The 21,137-nt window shown below is 35.8% G+C and overlaps 1 protein-coding gene across 6 annotated transcripts in view; it reads left to right on the plus strand.

Annotated features, from left to right (window-relative positions):
* The window catches only part of SCAF4 (SR-related CTD associated factor 4), a 111,904-nt gene that overhangs the window by 4,407 nt on the left and 86,360 nt on the right, over positions 1-21,137 (plus strand). For all 6 annotated transcript variants that reach the window (XM_078146536.1, XM_020995989.2, XM_020995991.2 and 3 more), the window contains exons 2-3: positions 19,768-19,851; positions 20,297-20,341. In XM_078146536.1, the coding sequence (XP_078002662.1) occupies positions 19,768-19,851; positions 20,297-20,341 (129 nt within the window). The remainder of the gene's footprint in view (positions 1-19,767; positions 19,852-20,296; positions 20,342-21,137) is intronic.

The raw sequence follows: 21,137 nt of genomic DNA on the forward strand, positions 1-21,137 counted from the left end.
ACTCTTAGCAATGCTTTCTAAATTACTTTGGCACTCGTGATTAAACACAAAGTATATAATAGTGACATGATTTGGCAAATCTTGAGAAATTTTCTATGAAATCTGGGATTCTTCTCTTTGGGAGATAGCAAGCCTTATATATGGATTAGCTTGACAAATAGCTGCCTCATTACTACTCTTGTTAATCAGAGATTAGATACTCTCTGACAGGACTTAGGGATTTATATCATCTTCTCTTAGTGGACAAGTAGTTGCTTTCTGAGATGATTTACCTTTCCTCTGTTGGTAGAATTTCGTGTCTGTAACTTAGTTCTAATGTTTTTCTTTTTCTTTTTCTCAGAGATTTGTAGATCTAGAGCTGAGAAGCTAAAGGAAGCTAAATAACTAGAACTAGAAGGGGCTTCAAAGGCCATCTAGTCCAGTGGCCCAGGATAGTTAAGTGATTTTCTCAAGGTCACTCAGGTAGTAAATATCAGAGGCAGAATTATAGTCCAAGTCCTCTGGACTCCATAGTTGGTACTTCTTAAATAGAGTCACGCTTTTAAAGGTCAGGATTCCCCTTTGTCTTTTTTTCCCTTTTTTGTTTTCATTTTCCTTTTCTTAAACTTCTCATGTTCCCTGATAACCTGGAGGTGGTAGGGCATTTTTTAGAGTCCCCTTTACCTTCCCTCTATGAAGGAGACTAGTACTGTAAAGTTAACAACTGCTTGGCTGTGGCAGAAAAACAATCACAGCAATCAGGTTAGGTTTATATTGGAGATGGCAGTCACTTTGTCAGAGGACAGAGCGAAACATATACATGAGATATTACAAAGGTAGAATAAACAGCGCTTGGCAATTAATTGGATATAGGGGGTGAGTGAGAATAGTCGAGGATGACATCTTAAGTTGGTAACCTGGGATGATGGTGGTACTCTTGGCTGTAATAGGGAAATTAGAAAGAGGGGAGAAATCAGTTTTGGGCATTTTGAGGTTAAATTGCCTATGAGAATTGTAGTTTGAGGTGTCTTGTAGGCAGACTGGGAGTCAGGAGAGAGAAGGTAGGTAGGACTAGACAAATCTGAGAATCTTCTGTATAGAGAATGAATCCATGCAAGGTTATGTGAATCACCAAATGAAATAATATAGGAGAAGAAAAGACGTAGGACACGATCTTGGTGTTCAACTTTTTTCTGCCCTGGTCACTTGCCTGTAGGTCAAATTGGTCTTGGACTGAAAAAATGACCCACTGAGTTTCTGGTTTGAGTTCTCCACCACTACTCAGTCTGGCATTCTTCTTAAAATCATTGTTGGAAGCAGTAGTAGAGGGAGCTAAACTGCTTCTTCCTCCTCTACCAGCTCAGTCTGTTATTAACTATATAATTAAAGGACAAACACAAAAGGGAAATTCAGCAGGGCCCCCCTTTTTTTTTTTTAATAAAAATAGCCTCTAGAAGGATAATAAAATTCCAACCATTAAGAGATTCTACAAAATAAATCCGTATAGGAAATGACTGACAAGAGTTGAATTGTAAATGGGAATACAGTGTTTTAGGCTAAAACATGGTATTTGTGTATAGATCTGCTTTATATTATTATTTTATAATAATTTTAACTGTTTTGATTATGTCCTCGGGTCAACTTTTTTTTGTAGGAATAGGTTTCCAGTTTTATGTTAGTGAAAAAAATAATTTTTCAGAAATCTGTTTTATCCAAAACTTCTTTGTCATAAACCTTATTGTAAACTCAGCTCTTCTGTGAAGTGAAACACATTTGTACAGTTAATTCAGAATCTTTCTGTGCTAATAAAAGGGATGGAGGAGGAGGGAATAAACATTTAAGTGCCTACTATGCACCAGGTACTGTGCTAAGTGCTTTACAAATATTATCTCATTTGATCCTTATAAGTACCCTGGGACATAGGTGCTGTTATTTTTCCCATTTTACATATGGGAAAACTGAGGCAGACAGAGGTTAAGTGACTTGCCCAGGTCCACACATCTAGTAAGTGGCTGAGGCACAATTGGAACTTGGATCTTCCCAACTCCCAGCCCAGCTCTCTATCCACTGTGCCACCTAACTGACTCCAGTAAAGGAAAAGCAAAGTTGAAAAGATCCAATTTAAACACATTTACAAAAATGCGTCGGGTTAACATGAAAAAAAAATAAGTTGGGTTGATAGATGGTATAATGCAACTTCTGGAAGCAGGAGTAAATAGCTCTGGATTTCCTAGTGAAGGAAGCTAATGTGGTAACAGCCAACTAGTTCTCTGTGGTTAAAGGTGGTCTTTTAGATCCTTCAAAAATTTGAGTTGGTTGGGATAGACCTCACTATTGAATAAGGTGTAATGTTGACTTTATAAAATAAACCCATCAGCAAAAAGATATTAGTATTATTACTGTAGTTAACTTTGCACTAATGGTTAGTAGAGAGGTGTGTAATCCAAATGTTGGACTACATTTGACCTTAAGGTATATTTCTATATACTAATATGATTTAGCTACCTTAAGATAGTTAAGCCGGGGCCAACTGTAGTGGGTAGAGTGCTGATTAGAGTCATACTTGGGTTCAGCTGACTTCTGACACTTAAAGGTTTGTGACCATGTGCAAGTCACTTATTTCTCAGTCCTAGGGAACTCTGAGACTATATATAACAAACTAGTTGCAGCTCTGATTTGGTAGAGGGGATTTCTGCATTGGGAACATTATACACTGATGAGATGACTGATTTTGCCCCTTTCTTCCTTCCCCTCCAAAAAAAGGAAAGGAAAAAAAATGTTAAGCTATAAGATTTCTGAAAATTCTGAGACTGCAGGGAAAAGGCTTTTGAGTTTCGTAGGAGAGAGAAAAAGTTTAGGCTGGAGATACATGTATGTATGTGTACAGATGTTTATAAAAATTTAGCACGTTAAAAATCAGTCTGAAAGTAATTTGTAAGTTTAGAAAACTAAAAATATATATATATCTATCTTAATTTTCTCTAAACCTTTCTGAGGACCTGGGGACTATCTTATCTTTTCTCCCAAAATGAAGGAGGGGGTGTTTTTTTTTCCCCTTTAACTTTGCCTTTCCCCTTCCCCCCAACAAAATTGTCCCTCATATAGCTAGAATTGTGGGCTTATATTTAAGAAAAATAACGAAAATACACCAAAGTAATGAAATTAATCACTTAATTTTGGCCCTTTATTTTAATCCTTTTAAGCTCAGTCAATCCAGTAAGTATCTCCTATAAATGAAAGGTCCAAACCTCTCATATCTTCCATGGAGTTCCAGTGGTTACATATTTGAAGAGATACTAAGATCTTGGGGTGTTGGATGGCATGGAGGGTAGAATTCCAGGCCTGCAGTCAGGAAAACCCAAGTTCAAATCTTCCTTCAGACGTTTACTAGCTGTGGGATTCTGGGCAAATCACTTGACTCTGCCTCAGTTTCCTCATCTGTAAAATGAGATGGAGAAGGAAATAGCAAGCCACTTCAGTATCTTTGCCAAGAAAACCCCAAAAGGAGTCATGAAGATTTGGACACGACTGAGCAACAACACTAAAATCTTAGCTCCTAATAAATAAAGTTGGGCCATTCCCCAGGCAGCTTTCTTTTTTTAATTAATAAAAGTGTGCTTTCCCTCCTATCTCCCCAATTTCTTATTAAGAAAAAAGAAAAGCACTTGTAACAGATATGTTTTATCAAACAAAAGAAATTCCTGCATCAGCCATGTCCAGAAAAATGTGTCTTAATCTGTACCCCCAAGTCCATCATTCTGTGTCTGGAGGTAGGTAATATGTTTCAACCATGATTGGTCATTGGGTTGATCAGATTTTTTAAGTCTTAAATTTTTTTTATATTTACAGTGTTGTCGTTGTATAAGTCCTGGTTCTCATATGGCTCTATATCATTTCATACAATGGTATGGGTATAGTGTAGTAGTTTCTCTGAAACCCTTTGTCACAGCACAGTAGTATTCCATCCCATTCATTTACCATAATTTGTCCAGGTATTCCCCAGTTGACAGGTAATCCTTTAGTTTTCAATTCTGTCACCACAAAAGAGCCCTTATAAATATTTTTGTATGTATTTGTCCTTTTTTCTCTTTAGGGTATAGTTGTGGTATGCTTTTTGGGGCGTAGTTCCAAATTGCTTTACAGAATGAATGGACCAACAATTCACACATCCACCAACAATGCATTAAGTGTTCCACCCCTCATCTAGCATTTGTCATTTTTCTTTCTTGTCAGTTTTGCCATCTGATGTTTGTGAAATGGAACCTGAGAGTCATTTGAATTAGCATTTTTCTAAGTATTAGAGATTTAGAGTATTTTTTCATATGAAGTCTTTCAAACTTGGTAGAACCTATCAGATGAGGGTATTAGTAAAGTGGAAGATATTTACTATTTCACTGTTACTATTAAAAGATATAAGAAGAATGATATCCCATTGTGCTTTTTTTTAAAAAAACATTGTAAACAAAGAAGATATCAGAACGTAACCCTTGCCTTAACAGGTTTTAGGAACAACAGTCTCCCTCATATAGCCTTTGTGGATTCTGACTGTTAGGTTGTTTGGTGGATTACCCTGGGTAACTACTTCAGCTCCTACCTCTCAACTTGCTTACTTGACTAATCTTAAAATGTTGAGTTGTTTTCAGTTGTCTGACTCTTTGTAACTCCATTTGGGTTTTTTTTAATAGTATTTTTCCCCCCAATTATGTGTAAAGACAATTTTTAGTATTCATTTTTACGAAATTTTGAGTTTCAAATTTTTTTCCCTCCTCTCTTCCTAAAATGGTAAGCAATTTTACATAGGTTATATATGTACAACATCTAAAATATATTTCCATATTAGTCATAGTTGTGAAAGAAGAAACAGACCACAATTTTTAAAAAATGAGAAAAAGAAACATTTGGGATTTTCTGGGCAGAGATACTGGAGTGGTTTGCCATTTCCTTCTCCAGCTCATTTTACACATAAGTAAACTGAGGCAAACAAGGTTAAGTGACGTGCCCAGAGTCACACAACTGGTCTTCCTGACTCCAGATTGGGTGCTCTATCCACTGTGCCCCTAGCTGCCCCAATCTTAAAATATTTGTCCTAAATTCTAAGTCTTTTAAAGTTATTGGCATTTACATTGTTATTGTATAAATTGTTCTACTGGTTCTGTTCACTTCGTTCTGCATCACTTACAAGTCTTGAATTCTCTGAAACTGTCCTCTTTATTTCTTATAGCATAATAGTGTTCTATTACATTCATTCATTTAGCATAATTTTTTCAGTTGTTCCCTAGTTGAAGAGTACCCCACCTATGATTCCAGTACTTTGGTACCACAAAAAGGGCTGTTAGAAATATTTTTATACATTGGCATCTTTTTTCCTCTTCTTAAAAAAAATTTCTCCACAACAGTGCACTAATGTGCCTGTTTTCCCTCTAAATTTTGTTTTGTTTTGGTTTTTTTGGTCAACTTGTCAGTATCATGGTTATGAGGTAGAGGTACTTTAATTTGCATTTGTTTAAATAATGATCTGGAATTTTTTTTTATGAGCCTTGGCCTAGGGAATGTTTTTATTCTTTTACATTTGAATTAGTTCTTCCTAAATCTTAGACATGAGACTACTTATTAGAGAAATTTGTTAGAAAAATTATTTTCCTCCAGGTATTTGTTTCCCTTCTAATTTTCTCTGCATTGGTTTGGTTTGTGCAAACACTTCTACATTTTTTATGCAATCAAAATTGTCCATTTTGGCTAATGTTACCTTTTTCTATTGCTTGGTCATGAACTCTCACCCCATCCATAGTTCTGAAAGGCAGTTTCTTCTTGGCTCTTCTAATTTGTTTATATCACCCATTGTGTTTAGGTTATGCATCCATTTGAAGCTTATCTTGGTTTATAATGTGAGATATTGCTGTATGTCTAGTTTCTTCCAGACTGCTTTCCATTTTTCATATTTTTCACAACTGTGAAATTGTGAGTTCTTAGTCAATATCTGTGATCCTTGAATTTTATCAAATACTAGGCTACTGTGCTTCTTTACGTCTATGGTGTATCTGTTTTACAGATCAAACTTTCTATTTCTTAACCAGTACCAATTTTTTTTTTGATGATTATTGCTTTGTAGCTTGTAGTTTAGTTTGTAGTTTAAGATAAGGTACTTGAGGAAGGCCACCTCTTCCCACCTTTTGTTGATGCAGAAAAATTTTGTTACCTTTTTTTAGCTCTATAAAATAGTCTTGGTAGTTTGGGCAGTGAATAATAATAAGTAGATTAATTTTGTTAGTATTGTTATTTTTATTGTATTGGTTTGGCCTATCCATGGATAATTGGTATATTTCTAATTAGAGCTGTCTTTATTTTTGCAAATAATATTCTGTGACTGTGTTTCATATAGTTGCTCTGTGCTTTGGCAGGTAGACTATGAAGTATTACACATTGTCTTTACTTTAAATGGAATTTCTCTTTTGCTGGGGTTTGTTGATAATATACAGAAATACTGATTAGTTTATGTAAGTTTATTTTACATCATCAATTTTGATGAAATTGTTTCAGTTTTCAGTTGGTTTCCTAGAGTTCTATAAGTAAACCACGATAACATCTGCAATAAGTGATAATTTTGTTTCCTCTTCGTCAATCTTATTTTCTCAATTTCAAGGACATAACCCCATGTTATTCTGTCAGCTCTTATCCAGGTTTATGTAGAGCCAATTTAATTAACAATATTTAGCTACGGTTGTTTAAATACATGTGAATCCACTTAACTTCACCATCTTTTCACCATCTCTTTCCATCTTAACCAAATGGACATCATGAGACTTGCTGAAACTTGCTGAAATAATTTGCCAAAGCATATGAGTATTCAAAAGCAACCCTCACCCTGACTGACGTTATGATAGGGATATGGGCTAGAATTATGATTCTATTGTTATATAGAATTCCCAGATGAGGAAACTTCTCCTTATTATGAAAGTTGTAACTTTATTTCAAACTTCTTCTTTTAGACAAAAATGTAACACCTTTGATGTTAATATTCGTTTGACTTTGGCAAGACTATAATACTAGCTCTTTATTTGTAGTTCATGCTTAAAATGGTGTTATTTGCTTAATTGTTCAGAGATCACAATCTTTCATATATTTTAAGTAATTTGTTAGGTAATCTTTTTTTCCTCTGATGAAGGGATATTAATCCACAGAATAGGCAACTGCAAAATTTTTTAAAAATTCAATAATTGAGGCAACTTTACTAAACATTAATCTAAATTGCCTTTCTGAACTTTGTTATTTTAGGGAGATTTAAGAAGTAGGCAAGATTAATGTTTTCTGTAGGATTCATCTGGGATATTAGGTGCTTATCAAGAAAATTTGCTGCAAATTTTTTCCTAGTTAACTGTTAAATTTCTGGTTTTATCTGCAATCCTTTTATTTATGCAAAAAAAATTCCAATTTTGTGTCATCGAAATTGTTCATTTTATGTGCTGTGGTCCTCTCTTATCTTTTGTTTGGAATCTGTAGTTCTGAAAGGTAAAATTCTTTCTTCTCTGATTTCATATTTAAGTCATGAATTTATTTGCATTTTATTTTGGTATATGGGGTGGGATAATAGTTTAAACCTAGTCTGCCAGATCACTTTCCAGTTTTGTCAACAGTTTTTGTCAGATAATCTTTATCCCTTTAGTTGGAGTCTTCGGATACATTAAACAGTATTCATTAGCTTCTGTAGCTGGTGTATTTTCCAGGTCTTCTTAGCCATGCACCTCCAATTTGAATTTGTGCACTTGATTATTTTTTTTAAAGTTTTTATTGATATTTCCTGTTTCTTACATTGTCATAGTTATCCCAAATATCCTTTACCCTACTCCTCCCAAAGAATAATCCACTATGACAAATAGTATGTTTTTAGAAGGGAAAAAATCAGCAAAACTGCTAGATAATATTGAAAAATTCTGAAAGTTTGGAAACATGCAATATATTATGGATCTCCTACCTCCACATAGGGGTAAGTTGGGGGTGTCTTCTCATGCCTCTTCATTCAAGTCCTGCTGGATCTTTGTAATTTTGTTACATTTTTAAAAAGGTTTTGGTGTGTAGTTATTTTTATTTACATTGTTGTAGTTACTATGTTTTGGCTCTGCCTACTTAATTCTGCATCACTTCATGAAAATCTTTCTATAGTTCTCTGTATTCATCACTCATCATTTATTTCAGCGTAGTCATATTCCATTACATTCACTTTATCATATTTTATTTAGCCATTCCCCATTTGATAGGCACCTACTTTGTTTCCAATTCTTATCACAAAAAGTGCTGCTATAAATATTTTGGAGTATATGGGGACTTTCTTCTAATTGATGGCTTCCTTGGGGTATAATCCCAATGATAGAGTCTCATTGAAAGAGATATGGTTATTTTAGTTATTTGATGTGCATAAGTCCAAATTGCTTTCCAAAATGGTTGTACTGTTTCACAGTTCCACCAACAAAGTAGTAGTGTGCTTATCCTTCCAACGTTAATTGTTAACATTTTTTGCCAATTTGTAGGGTGTGAGGTGAAATGTCAGGGTTGTTTTGATTTGTATTTCCCTTATTTGTGATTTGGATCATTTTTTCATTTGGTTGGAATACTTTGCAATTCTTATTTTGAGAACTGTTTGTTTGTATCCTTGGGCCATTTAACTTTTGGAGAATGCTATTAGTCTTATATGCATTAATTGTATATCTTGGATACCACATCCATATCAGAAAATTTTGATAGATTTTCCCCCCATTTGATCATTTTCCTTCTTATCCTAGATGCATTAATGTTTGTGCAGAAGCTTTTCATTTTCAACATTTGATTTTTTTTTAATACAGATGTAAGTGGTGCTACAGTAGATCCCTAATCTTATCTCTGGGTATACTTCTAATGGTGGAGATCACAACTCTTCTATGCTTTCTCAGTCCTCTGTGGTTCATATTCATGTTTAAGGAAGGAAGAAGGTTGTTTGGGGAGGGAATAAATACTTCAAAGAAGTGCTGATGACAATTCTTTTGGGGGTGGGGAGTTTAGGAGGCATTATTCTGATTAACATGTTGTGAGAACCATTGAACCATTCAGTTTATCCAGCTATCTCACTGTGTTACAGAAACTAGTTCACCTCTTTTGCCATTCAGCATTTCCATGAAAAAAAATCTTTTTAATTCTTTATGAAGACCTGCAAAGTAGTTTTTCTCATAGGCAGTCATTTTCTTTCTTCACTTGAGAAATTCTGGTGGGTAGGAGAAGGAATTTGTACTAGTTCCCCATATGGAGAGGATATTTGCAGATAGGGATAAGCTGAACTTGTACTACACTTCTAGAACCGAACCTAAAGCATACATGTCTTGTGATTGAATCTTGTCTTCTGTGCAGGTTATCATTGGTAATAAGCTACACTATATTTGTACCCACCAGATATTTTTCTCTGTTGTCCTTGGGTATTCCATGATTTGCAGGAATAAGGTATCCCAGAGAATATTGGTGTTGAAAAGGTGATTTTTTTTTTGTATCTGGGAATGATTTAGGTTCATTTAAAATGCTGTACAACTTACCAAAAGAAACCTACCCTATTCTTTTCTTTTTACTCAGTTTTGGGCCTGGCTCATTGCCTAGGTGAAGAGGAGTGACAGACTTTTATTCTTTTTGGGGAAAAATTCACAAAATCATCCAGAGTTCTTCAGTGTCTTATGGAAAGGAACTATAGAATAAAAATAGCTAGCATTTATATAATGCTTTGAGGTTTCCACCCCTTATCTCATTTGCTTTTCACAAAACTCTGTGAGGTGTGGTACTGTTATCTATACTTCAGAAATGAGGAAATGGAGGCCAGAGAAGTTGTGACTTAACCTGGATCATTTTAAGTGTCACAGAGTCAGGATTCCTTCCAAGTCCAGCAATTTGTCCACCACAGAAGTACCTTATCCTGTGTTGAAGAAACAGCAAGAGCCAAGGCTTGGTAAATATACCTGAATGTCTGTCTTCCTTTTTTCCCTATACCTCCTGAGTTCAGTTTCTTCCATTTGAGTCAATAAAACAAGGAAGTGTGATCTTGAAATTTTAGAGTTGGGAAGGGACGTTGGCACTAAATTTAGTCTTTTTTTTTTTTAAGATGAGGAAATTAGCTATTATGTTCTGGCCTGTGGAATCTTTACAACTTGTCGGGGGCAGTGTTTTCAGAGATAAGCAGTGCCATACTGATGACTTGGCACCTTTTGAAGAAAGAAAATTTTCACAAAAAGCCTCATCCTTTGAACTTTTTTTTTTTACTAAGGCACAAGGCCCCATAGTATTTAGGAAAAGAGATGTGAATTTTTCCCAAATTCTTGCCATCTAATTACTTTTCTTCATTAATCTATTTCATAAAATTTATGTTCATAAAGTTCTATGACCATTTGTCCTCTTTTTCTGTTTTAGTTTACATTCCTCAAGAGCATAGACTCTCTTAATTGCTTTTTATAGTACCTTGTATTTGGGGAATACTTGATATTTTTTCTGTTAACCTGTATTTAAATATCAGATTCATTATTGAAACTACAGTACTTTTCATCCCTTCTAGATTTTGAGTAAAATATTCTTTGGTCAGTAAAACATTCTTTGGTCAGTGTTCCAAACTTTCCCCCCAAAAGTGATTGAATTTTCACATAAGCAATGATCGTTAAGTTTAAGGTGTACTGATTGCTTTTTGTTCTTTTCAATAATCGAAATACTATCGGAAATTTAAAAATTTCTTTGTCTTCCTTGAACATAATGGATTTTCAGCAAATGTTGAGTATGTGAATAAATGAAATGTCAACTGATTTCAATTTATATGTCCAGTTAGGGAATAGCTTTAGTGAATTGTAAAGGCAATTTCTGCTTATAGAGAGAGGATAACTGTATCAGGGGTTAAAGTAATATTCTGTAAATAACAACAAAGATAAATGTTTGAAAATGATGTGAAGGCTTAATATTGCTACATCTATAATCCCTAATACATGGAGCATGGTTTAGGATTATCAAATTACGTGGGTCTAATTTAAGTTTCACCTCTGTGTTGGCATGGCTATGGGAAATTTCTCTCCCTCAGTGTATTGCTTCCCAGATGTTCTTTCTACCTTTTCTTATCTACAAGCTCCTGATGCCCATTTATCATTTCTTGGGAAATATATCCTTGGCATACCAAAGAAGTATTATGGACACTTTGTCCAACAGAAACTAATTATTCAAATTAAAGAAATTATAGAAAATTATAAATGGAGTACTTGCTAGCAGAGAGAGGCTACATATATTTGAGAGTTTCATCACCAGGTTGGCTGGCTTGTAGGGTATATTTTTTTCAGTCATGCTAGCTCTTGAAAACCATTTTACTGAATCACAAAAGAGTTGTGTAATGTGTACTGGCAGAGGGAGTATCAATTAAAGAGCTTTGAAATATTGAAATGAGAATGGAATAAGCTTTTGTGGGAACCTAAGCATCATTTATAACATTGTAGCATTATTTATAACATTGTTTCTGTTAAGGGAGTGCATTCAGAGTTATCAGCAAATGACTTAAGGACTTTACAAACAGTTCCCTTGAAAGTTGGGGAGACTCATATGTATCAAAAACTACATCATTTAGTTTTCAGATTCAAAATTCATCTTAAGTGTCACGATGCTGAAATGTGATTGCTTCAAACTGTCAGTAACCTGGCTTCCTACAGCATTATGACATTAAGTTTTTGAAAGAGGTTATCTTTGTTAAATTACAGTGACAAAAGCAGTGTGAGGAATTTAAACCCTATTTGGAATCCTCAGAGGTTTTCTGGTTGATGTATAGGCTGATCTCTTGTTATGTATGATGCTAATGCTTGTGTTTCAATTCAGTTTATGATATTTAATAAAGAGAAAATTAACTCAGTGTGTTTGATGTAGCCTACACTCATAAAATCTGTTGACTTCTAGATTTTCCTCCACTTTGAGTAATAAGACAATTGATCTACAGATGTGCTGAAATGGTCTAAAGCCTATGAACTTAGAAAGTATTGACTTATCACGAGGTTACCTATTCTCTTAATTCAGAAAAAATGTCCATTTAGATTAAAATCATATAACCTGTTTCAAAGTATTTTTCTCTTAACTGTGATGAGTACAGGATACTTCTGGCTCTCATTCTTTTGTCTTTTTGTTGTTGTGTCTGCCTTTTAAAAAAATATATTTGTTTTAATGAGCCAAGATATACTTTCTCACCTGCTAGCACCTTACCACCCCTCATTTGAAAACACTAGGGAAAAAAAGCCATTACAAACGTGTATAGTTAATCAAGTATCATGTGTAGTCAAAACAGATTACCCTATTGGCCATATCAGAAAAAAAAATAGTTGTTTCATTCCTAGTCCTTCCATTTCTTTCCAGCGGTGGATAAGCATGATTAGTCTTCTGGGATATCCTAGTTGGTCATTATGGTGGTAAAAAGTTTAGTACAATTGTATTCTGTCACATTTATATACTATATAATTTGTTTATCCATTCTCCAGTGTTGGACGCTCCCTCAGATTTCCATTCTTTTCCGTTTCAAAAACAACTGTAAATATTTTTGTACATTCTTAGAATTTGTTTTGTTTAGGATTAATCTCTTCCTTTATCCTCCCTCTAATTCTCTTTCGCCTTCCCCTCCTATTTCCCTGTTAAGCAAAATGTATTTCTGTAACCATGTGTCAGTCCCACCTCTTGCTCTTTGTATAGATATTTACTTATGTACTCTATACGTGAGATAATTTCCCTAACCTTCCCCTCCTCCCCCGACAATTCCAGTATATTTCTCTTCCCCTCTCTTTCCATTCTTAAAGATCATCAAAACACAATAGAAGCCCTCGAAGAACTTGTCTAATTGGATTCCTTCTGTGGCCCCTAATGATGGGGTTCAGAGGAGACTCGTGTATCATCTTCCCCTATTTGAATGTAAGTAGTTTATCATCAGTATGTACCTTTTTCTCTTAATTCCATTGTTTGAACTTCAGCTTTCTCTGCAGCTCTAGTCTGGAATATTTGGAAGTCTTCTCTTTCCTGAAAGGTCAGTTTCCCCGCCTGTAGCATTATAATACTCAGTTATGCTGGGTTAGTAGTTCCTGTCTATAAGCCCATGTGCTTTACCTTTTGGACTATCATATTCCAAGGTCACTGCTCCTTTATAATGGTGGCTGCAAAATCATGTGATCCTGATTGTGGCTCCTTGGCACTTGAATTCTTTCTTTCTAATTGCTTACTGTATTTTTTTCTTTGACCTGGAAGCTCCAAATTTTCGCTTTGATGTTCTGGGAAGTTTTCATTTTGAAGTTAATTTCAGGATGTGACTGGTGGATTCTTTCTATTTCCCCACATTTCTGTTTTGCTCTCTTCTTCTAAAAGATCTAGGAAGTTTTCTTTTAAGATTTCATGAAGTATGATGCCCAGGATACATACACACACACACACACACACACACACACGCGTGTGTGTGTGTGTGTATGTGTGTGTGTGTATGTGTGTGTGTGTGTGTGTGTGTATATATATATATGTATTTTTTTTTTTTGGTCATGATTTTCAGATAGTCCAGTGATTCTTTAAATTTTTTTCAGCTTGAATTTTCCAAGTCATTTGTTTTTGCTTTGAAATACCTTATATTTTATTTTCTTTTTTCAGTCTTTTTGTTTTTTTGTTGCTTCATGAAATTATTGATTTCTATTTGATAAAAATGTTTTACTGCACTGAACCAAACATAGATCCTGAGGCATTACACTGGAGACCTCCTGCCAAGTGAACATTGAGCTATTAAATATTACTCTGAGTTGAGCTGTTCAAAACATTTTCTGGATCCTTTACCTGCTAGTCATCTTAGGATCGTGGATCTAGGGTTGGAAGGAGCCTCAGTTGCCATCTCATCCAGTACTACCACTTTGCAGATGAAAATGGGGCTTAAGTTTAAGTGACTTGGCCCAAGGTCACACAGAATATGACTCCAGAGCCAGTTCACTCTACCTCTGCAGATACTGCATCTCCTCCTTCAAGAATAGTCTAAAACACCTGTCACATCCTCTGCTAAAGTTTAGGTCAACTGTATCTATTGGCATTTCTTTAATCAACTGGTTTCACAATCAGCCTTGTCAAAAAAAAAAAAAGGAAATAAGATTAGTCTGGTGTGATCTGTTTTTGATGAGGACATTCTGGCTTTTTGTAATCACGGCTTTTTTGTTTGTTTGTTTGTTTTTGTTGTTGTGTTCCTTAACTATTTCTTTTATGATTTATCTATGAATTTTCCCAGGCACTGAAGTCAAGCTCACTAGCCTATAGTTTGGAGATTGTGCTTTTCCCTTAAAAAAAAATCTAGATATTTACCCTTCTCTAGTCAATCATTTTCAGTTTTTCAGATATCACTAACATTGACTTAGTCACATCTGCCAGTTCTTCAGTGCCTGACACTTGGCTAATTTCAGCTAGTGACTTAAATTCACCAAGGACAGCTAGATGTTCTTTTACAACTCTTATGGGTATCAGCTCCCAGTTAGCTATTTTTATTGAACATTTCCAGTGCAAAGATAGTTTTCCTTTGCAGAGAAATCAGGATAAATAACTAAACATCTCTGACCTCTCTCTTTTTTTCCCTGTCCATTATAATTATTGCAGTCACACTAAGAAGTCACCTACCCCCTTTTTTGTATAGTTCAGAACCCTCCTATTTGTTGCTGTCTTTCCTCAATAGCGTCAGCTCATTCAGAGCTTTAGCACTATTTTTACGGTACTATACCACACTCTTATATAGCTCTTCTGTTACTGGTCCTTCCATCTTTATATTTCTATTTAAGTTGAATTTGGTTGGCAAGTTCCCTGTTTATCAATTAATCAAGTATGCTGTGCTAGATTCAGGAGATAGAAATTCAGATGTTTCAGTCATGTCCAATTCTTTGTGACCCCATTTTGGGGTTTTCTTAGCAAAGATACTGGAGTGGTTTGCCATTTCCTTTTCCAGCTCATTTTACAGATGAAGAACTCAAGCAAACAAGTTTATGTGACTTGCCCAAGATCACACAGCTAGTAAGTGTCTGAGACCACATTGGAATTCACAAAAGATAAGCCTTCCTGATTCCAAACCCAGTGCTCTATCCATCATACCACCTAGCTTCCAAAGTACAAGTATAAATAATAAAATAATGCCTATTCATAAGTTTTAATGAGAAACACAACACATACATATACAGTTAACAAATATAAACATATTCAAAGTTAAAGAAAATGTAGGTTGAAGGGGAGGACACTAGCAGTTGGGGGAGTTAGGAAAGGCTTCATGCAGAGCAAAGGCAAGGAGATGAGAGATGGAGAATTATGTATGAGGAATGGTGAGAACGGATTTGGTTTGTAGACTGCAGGAGGTCAACTAATGTCTGATGAGAATAGAAAGATGGTTTGGGGCTGTGATGTGTAAGACTTCAGAAGCCAAACAGGAGTTTGTCTTTTATCTTAAAGGCAGTAGGAAGCCACTAGAGTTTAATGAGTAGATCAGTGACTTGATTAGATTTTGGATTAAAGTAGGGAAAGATTTGGGGCAGTGAAACCAATTAGGCTTTTGCAATTGGTGAAGAAAAAAGCGTAGTATGCTAGAGTTGTGGGGGTAGAAAGGGCAAGATTTGGCAACTAATTGGATGTGTGGGATGGGGAGAGTGAAAAGTTGAAAATAAAATGCTGAAGTTTCAAATGTGGGAGGTTGGAAGGATGGTGGTACCGTCAATAGAAATAGTAAAGTTTAGGTGATGGTAGCGTTGGTGGCTTTGCAGGGAAGGATATGGAGTTTTGCATATGTTTAGTGGTTTGGTTTTTTTTTTTTTTTGGGCTAAGCAGTGGGGTTAAGTGACTTGCCCAAGGTAACATAGCTAGTAAGTGGTATGTGTCTGAGACCAGATTTGAACTCAGGTCCTCCTGACTCCAGGGCCGGTGCTGTATTTACTGTGCCACCTAGCTGCTTCCATGTGTTTAGTTTGATGTCTCCAGAGCATCTTGTTTAAAACAACCATAGGCAGTTGGTGACATGAGACTGAAGCTTGGGGAAGAAATTGGGACTAGATATATAGATCCTGGGAGTCATCTTCATGGAGATAATTTAAGGCCATGGATGCTGGTGAGTTTACTGAGAGAGGTTATAGGGAGAGAAGAAGAGGGCATAGGACAGAATTTTGAGGAACAGCAACATTTAGGATGCATAATAGATGATCAGGAAGGAGGCTGAAAGAGAGGAGTCAGGTAAGAAGGATGAGACTTGAGAAAAGATCATCACATTTTTCGGTTGTGATGACTTTTTCCATTGGAAGCCAAAGGGTTCAGCAAAGGGCCAAGGAATGAGAAATTTAGAAATGGAGGCAGTAAGTAGACTGATTTTTAAAAGAGTTTGTCTGAGAAAAGGAGGACACTATGTAGGAGGAGAGCTTAAGGGAATGGTTAGGCATAGTGAAAGTATTTTTAAGAATGGGGAAGTGTTGGGCATGTTTGGAGTGAGTAGGGAAGGAACCAGCAGATAAGTAGAGGTTGACGATTTAGGAGTTAGGGTTGATCCATGAGATGAATGTAATCTGTTGGAGAAGATCACACCTCCCCTCAAACTCAGATCTTGAATTTTCCCCTATCTGTGGGTTCACATTCACATGTAAGGGGTTGGCCTTGGGAAGAAATAGGATCTACCTTTTTGTCAGAGACTTGGGAACAAGAGAAACAGGTGGGAGAAGATATCAAGGAGTTTTAAGAGAGTGGGAGAAGAGGGCAGCAAGGTGGCACAGTGGATAGAGCACCAGCTCTGCAGTCAGGAGGACCTGAGTTCAAATCTGATCTCAGACCAGACACTTGACACTTACTAGCTGTGTAACCCTGGGCAAGTCACTTAACCCTGTTTGCCTCAGTTTCCTCATCTGTAAATTGAACTGGAGAAGGAAATGGTAAACCACCACAGTATCTTTGCTAAGAAAACCCCAAGTGTGGTCATGAATAGTCACAAGACAACTGACAGGAATGAGCAACAACAGAAGTGGGAGCTCATATGAATGGTATTTATTTTCTTATTTAGAGAATGAGGCAAGCAAGGTCCTTAGCAGAAGGGAAGATAGAAGATACTTGAGGAAAGAAAATGTTTGAGGAAGAGATGCACAGAGTTGGGAATATGAGAGAACAGGAGATGGGGGCTGAGGACAGTTTTCTCCTAAGTAGCCAGTGATTAATAAGTACAGGGATGAGGGAGAAGGATGGCAAAAGCCATGGGAGTAGAAAGTGGGCAAATGATCTTTTCAGATGTTTCTTATTTCTTCCTCTTTGGAATTATTTCCTTTGTGTCTTCGGAATTTTATTCTTGGGAGTTTGTAGATTTATAGTCTGTGAGATCCTACGTATCTTACCTTTAGAAATCTGCTTTCTCAAAGTTTGGAGTACTTGTTGGATTATGCCCAGCAATCTGTTCTATAGCAGATTCTGTGATGTAATGGTCTCTTACCCCCATGAAGCTCATCCTTTTCACCCTAGCAGCTAACTCCTGTTACTGAGGAGCAGATATAGGATTGAATTTTCTCTTGTTGATTCTTTACTTTTGAAGGATGAAAATGTGCTTAAAGCAACTCAGTCTGTAAGGTATTAAAATACCTACTATATAATAATTGCTATGCTAGGTGAGGATACAAAGTAAAAAATGAAACATTTCTCTGCCTTCAAGGAGCTTATGTTCTCTTGGGAAAAACAAGCCCTTGTGCAAGCTCATTCTCTGTGTGTGTGTAGGACACGGGAGATAACTTGGGTAAAAGCGCGGATGCAGTGTATTTTTGTGAGAGGAAGAGCAAGAAAGCTAGTTTGGCTGAACCATAGAGACTCTGAAGTGGGGGAGTAATATAGAGTAAGGCCAAAAGAGTAGGTTGGACTTAGATTGTGAATAGCCTTAAATACCCAACAGAGAAGTTTGTATTTGACTCTAGAGGTAATAGGGAATTGCTGGAATATGTTCAGTGGGGAAATGACATCTGCTTTAGGAAAATCATTTTGATAGATGGGTAGAGAGAGAAGGTGGATTGGATAGGGAAGAGACTAGGATAGGGAAGTCAACTAGGAAGCTATTAAATAATCCAGGCCAGAGGGTGATCTAGGGTGTGATGGCTTTGTGAATGCTACGTGTATGGGTGGGAGAGATGTTTATGGAAGTGGAAATGATCAAACTTGGCAACTGAATGAATGTGTGGGGTAAGGGAAAATGAGGAATGAATTCACAAAGCATTTATTAAGTTCTTACTATGTGCAGAGTGCTGGGGATACATATAGAAAAGTAAGACAGGCACTCTTGTCAAGGAACTCCCATTCTACAACACATGGTAAGGTTCTATGTCTTTAGGGTTCAACAGCAAAGCAGATGTTAATTCCTCATTTAATAGACTAGTGAAAATTATATCAGTTTGTGATGTTGAACCATTTGATGGTGCCTTGTAAGAACTTTGGTGGCAATGCCTTTCTTCTCTGCATCTTTGATAGCTATGGCTGTAGCACCTGCAGGATCAGCTGCCAAGTTGCATCTCCATAGGGATTGTTTCTCAGATTGAGGGCAAATTGGAAGCATTGCGGTCCCAAGCCTCTTATTTAAGAGTCCTGGGAGGAATTAAGCATACCTTACTTGTAGATTGTAAAACTGGGTGATGGTGCCCTTTATAGAAATAGGATATTCAGAGGGAAGATGGGCTTGGGAGTGGGAGGACAGGGAAAGACAATGAGTTGTGTTTTGGATATGTTGAGTTTGAGGTGGCCGGGGTATTATAGTAGGTGACACTGATAGAAGTGATAAGAAAACTAGTTAATAGAGCTGGAGGTTATTTGCATAGAAATGATAGTTTTTCCTTCTCTGAAAGAGAATGTATAGAGAAAAGACAAGAAGACCCCAAGTAGAGCTTTAGCAGCCAAAAGTTAGAGGGTACGATAGGTGAACGGTGATACAGCAAAAGGATACTGAGAAGTTACGCTGTCAGATGGGTGGAAATAGAGAACAGTGTCGAAGAAGCCCAGGTGCAGAGCGTGTCCAAGAGGGAGAAAGTTGGTAAATGATGTCAAAGGAAGCAGAGGTCAACAAGTATTAGAAAATTGAGAAAAAGTCCTTGGGTTTGGAAATTCAGATATCTCTGGTATCTTTGGAAAGCTCAATTTCAGTTGAGTGATGAGAGGTGAAAAGGCAAATTTTAAAGGATTGATAAGAGAGAAAATGGAGTTAAAAGTAGACCATTTTTCTGGGAGTTTGTCTGTGAAATGGAAGAGGACTTTAGAATATAGCTTGAGGAAATGCTAGTGTCAAGAAAGGGTTATTAAGAATGGGGGAGACCTGGGCATATTTGAATGCAGAAGGGAAGAAGTCAGTAGATGCAGATTCAGCTTGGAGATGGGGAAGAGATGATTGATTGTGAGGCCGGTTTGCTGGAGAAGGCAGGAAAGAATGGGATCAACAGTTATATAGAGAAGAATCATATCTCCATCGGACCAGTGGTTAGATAGAGGGCTTGTAGCAGGCATGACTCAACTTTGTTATCATTCCTATATGCCATGCTTCTGTGCTGGGTTTGTATTTTGTAATCTCCAGATGCTATTATTAAATAAGTAAACTACTGCTTTATTACTTTACACAGTGATAACTGTTCTGGTCAACAGATTCTTGAGCACTTTACAAAGAAGTAGGCCATTTACATTTGGGTTTGATACAAAATCACTTGAGATAAAGTAATTTCAGAAGTATCATGTTAGTGCTTAAGTTTTACCTTTTCAGATATTGTTTTGAACATTTTGTTATCTTACATTTAGCTCTTTTCACTCATGGATATGAAGCCTCCCATTTCTCGGGCTAAGATGATTCTCATTACTAAAGCTGCCATTAAAGCCATTAAGGTAAGATAAACACATTTTATAAAACATTATTAAAATGATGATCTTAGTTTTTAAAACTTACAAGTAGTAGGGAATAGATTTTTTGCTTTTAGTTAGGACTGTTTGTCTAATATCTCGTGCTACATATGTTGCTTACTAAAGTTTATAAAGGTCATTAATGGCAATTACTATGACTGCATTTAAGTTTTATTGGCTAAAATATAAAAATATAGCCATTTGTATTAGAAAATTAGTCTCCTTTAATTTTTTGCCAGAGATTGGTTTTGTCTCAGTCTGTTGACTTATATTATGAGAGTTCTTTCTAATGACTGTTAATATTATCTTTATGAGTTTTCAAGTGTAATTATATTTTCTATGTAAAAACATTTCCTTTATTATTTGTTTTAAAAAAAGGAAATCAAGCAATGATATTAAAATTGACCCATAACTATTTTTTTTCCTTCAGCTTTACAAGCATGTAGTCCAGATTGTAGAAAAGTTCATCAAGAAGGTAACTAATCTTTCTCTTTGGGTTTTTAGTTTGTTTTATTTTTGTTACTGTTTCTACAATTTTGTACTATCAAACATTTATGTACTCAGACAATTTGAGTGATTTTGCTTTCAGAGTTTTTCAATAAAATGGTTAATGAAATCTTAATGTTCCAAAATAACTGTTAAAACAGTGTTTTCTGCCTGTAATTAGTGTGTTCAGTGAATCTCAGTGTATGAATTAAAGTTATTTTTAAATTTCTTCAAAATAATGCATTTTATTTTGTGGTTATGAAAGTGACTGGAATGTTTATGTTGTATATTTAGCTAATATAATTTTACCTTATTTTCAACAGAAAGAAATTTTTTTAGGGAAAATATTTAATATTTCTTGTTAATATTGATAAAAAAAGCATCAGTAATCCATGTGTTTGATGTCTCTTACTTTTTTTTGCAGTAGTTATAAAATAAGAAATTTTATGATGCGCTGCTGTTTTCTACTTCCTGTTTAAAGGGAGTTAATTTGATTGAATTACAGAAGGCGTGGCCATATTTTGTTTTAAGGGTACATGTTTGTGTTATTTTTATTTTTTAAAAATGTCTTACGGATGATCTTTGTGGATATTATTGTCACTTCACAATGACCTTCCGTCCTCCACTAAAGCCCTTCCTTGTAAGGAATTAGTACAAATAAGCAAAATAAATATTGACCATGTATGAAAATGTATATCTGAACCAGGTAGTCTGTTACTTCTCTTCCTAGTGGCAAAGTATGCTTCATTATTAATCCTCTGAAATCAATAATTGATCAGAATTCT

This window comes from Phascolarctos cinereus, unplaced genomic scaffold (genome assembly GCF_003287225.1).
Source record: "Phascolarctos cinereus isolate Bilbo 61053 unplaced genomic scaffold, phaCin_HiC Scaffold_726;HRSCAF=1367, whole genome shotgun sequence".
NCBI classification, from domain to species: Eukaryota; Metazoa; Chordata; class Mammalia; order Diprotodontia; family Phascolarctidae; genus Phascolarctos; species Phascolarctos cinereus.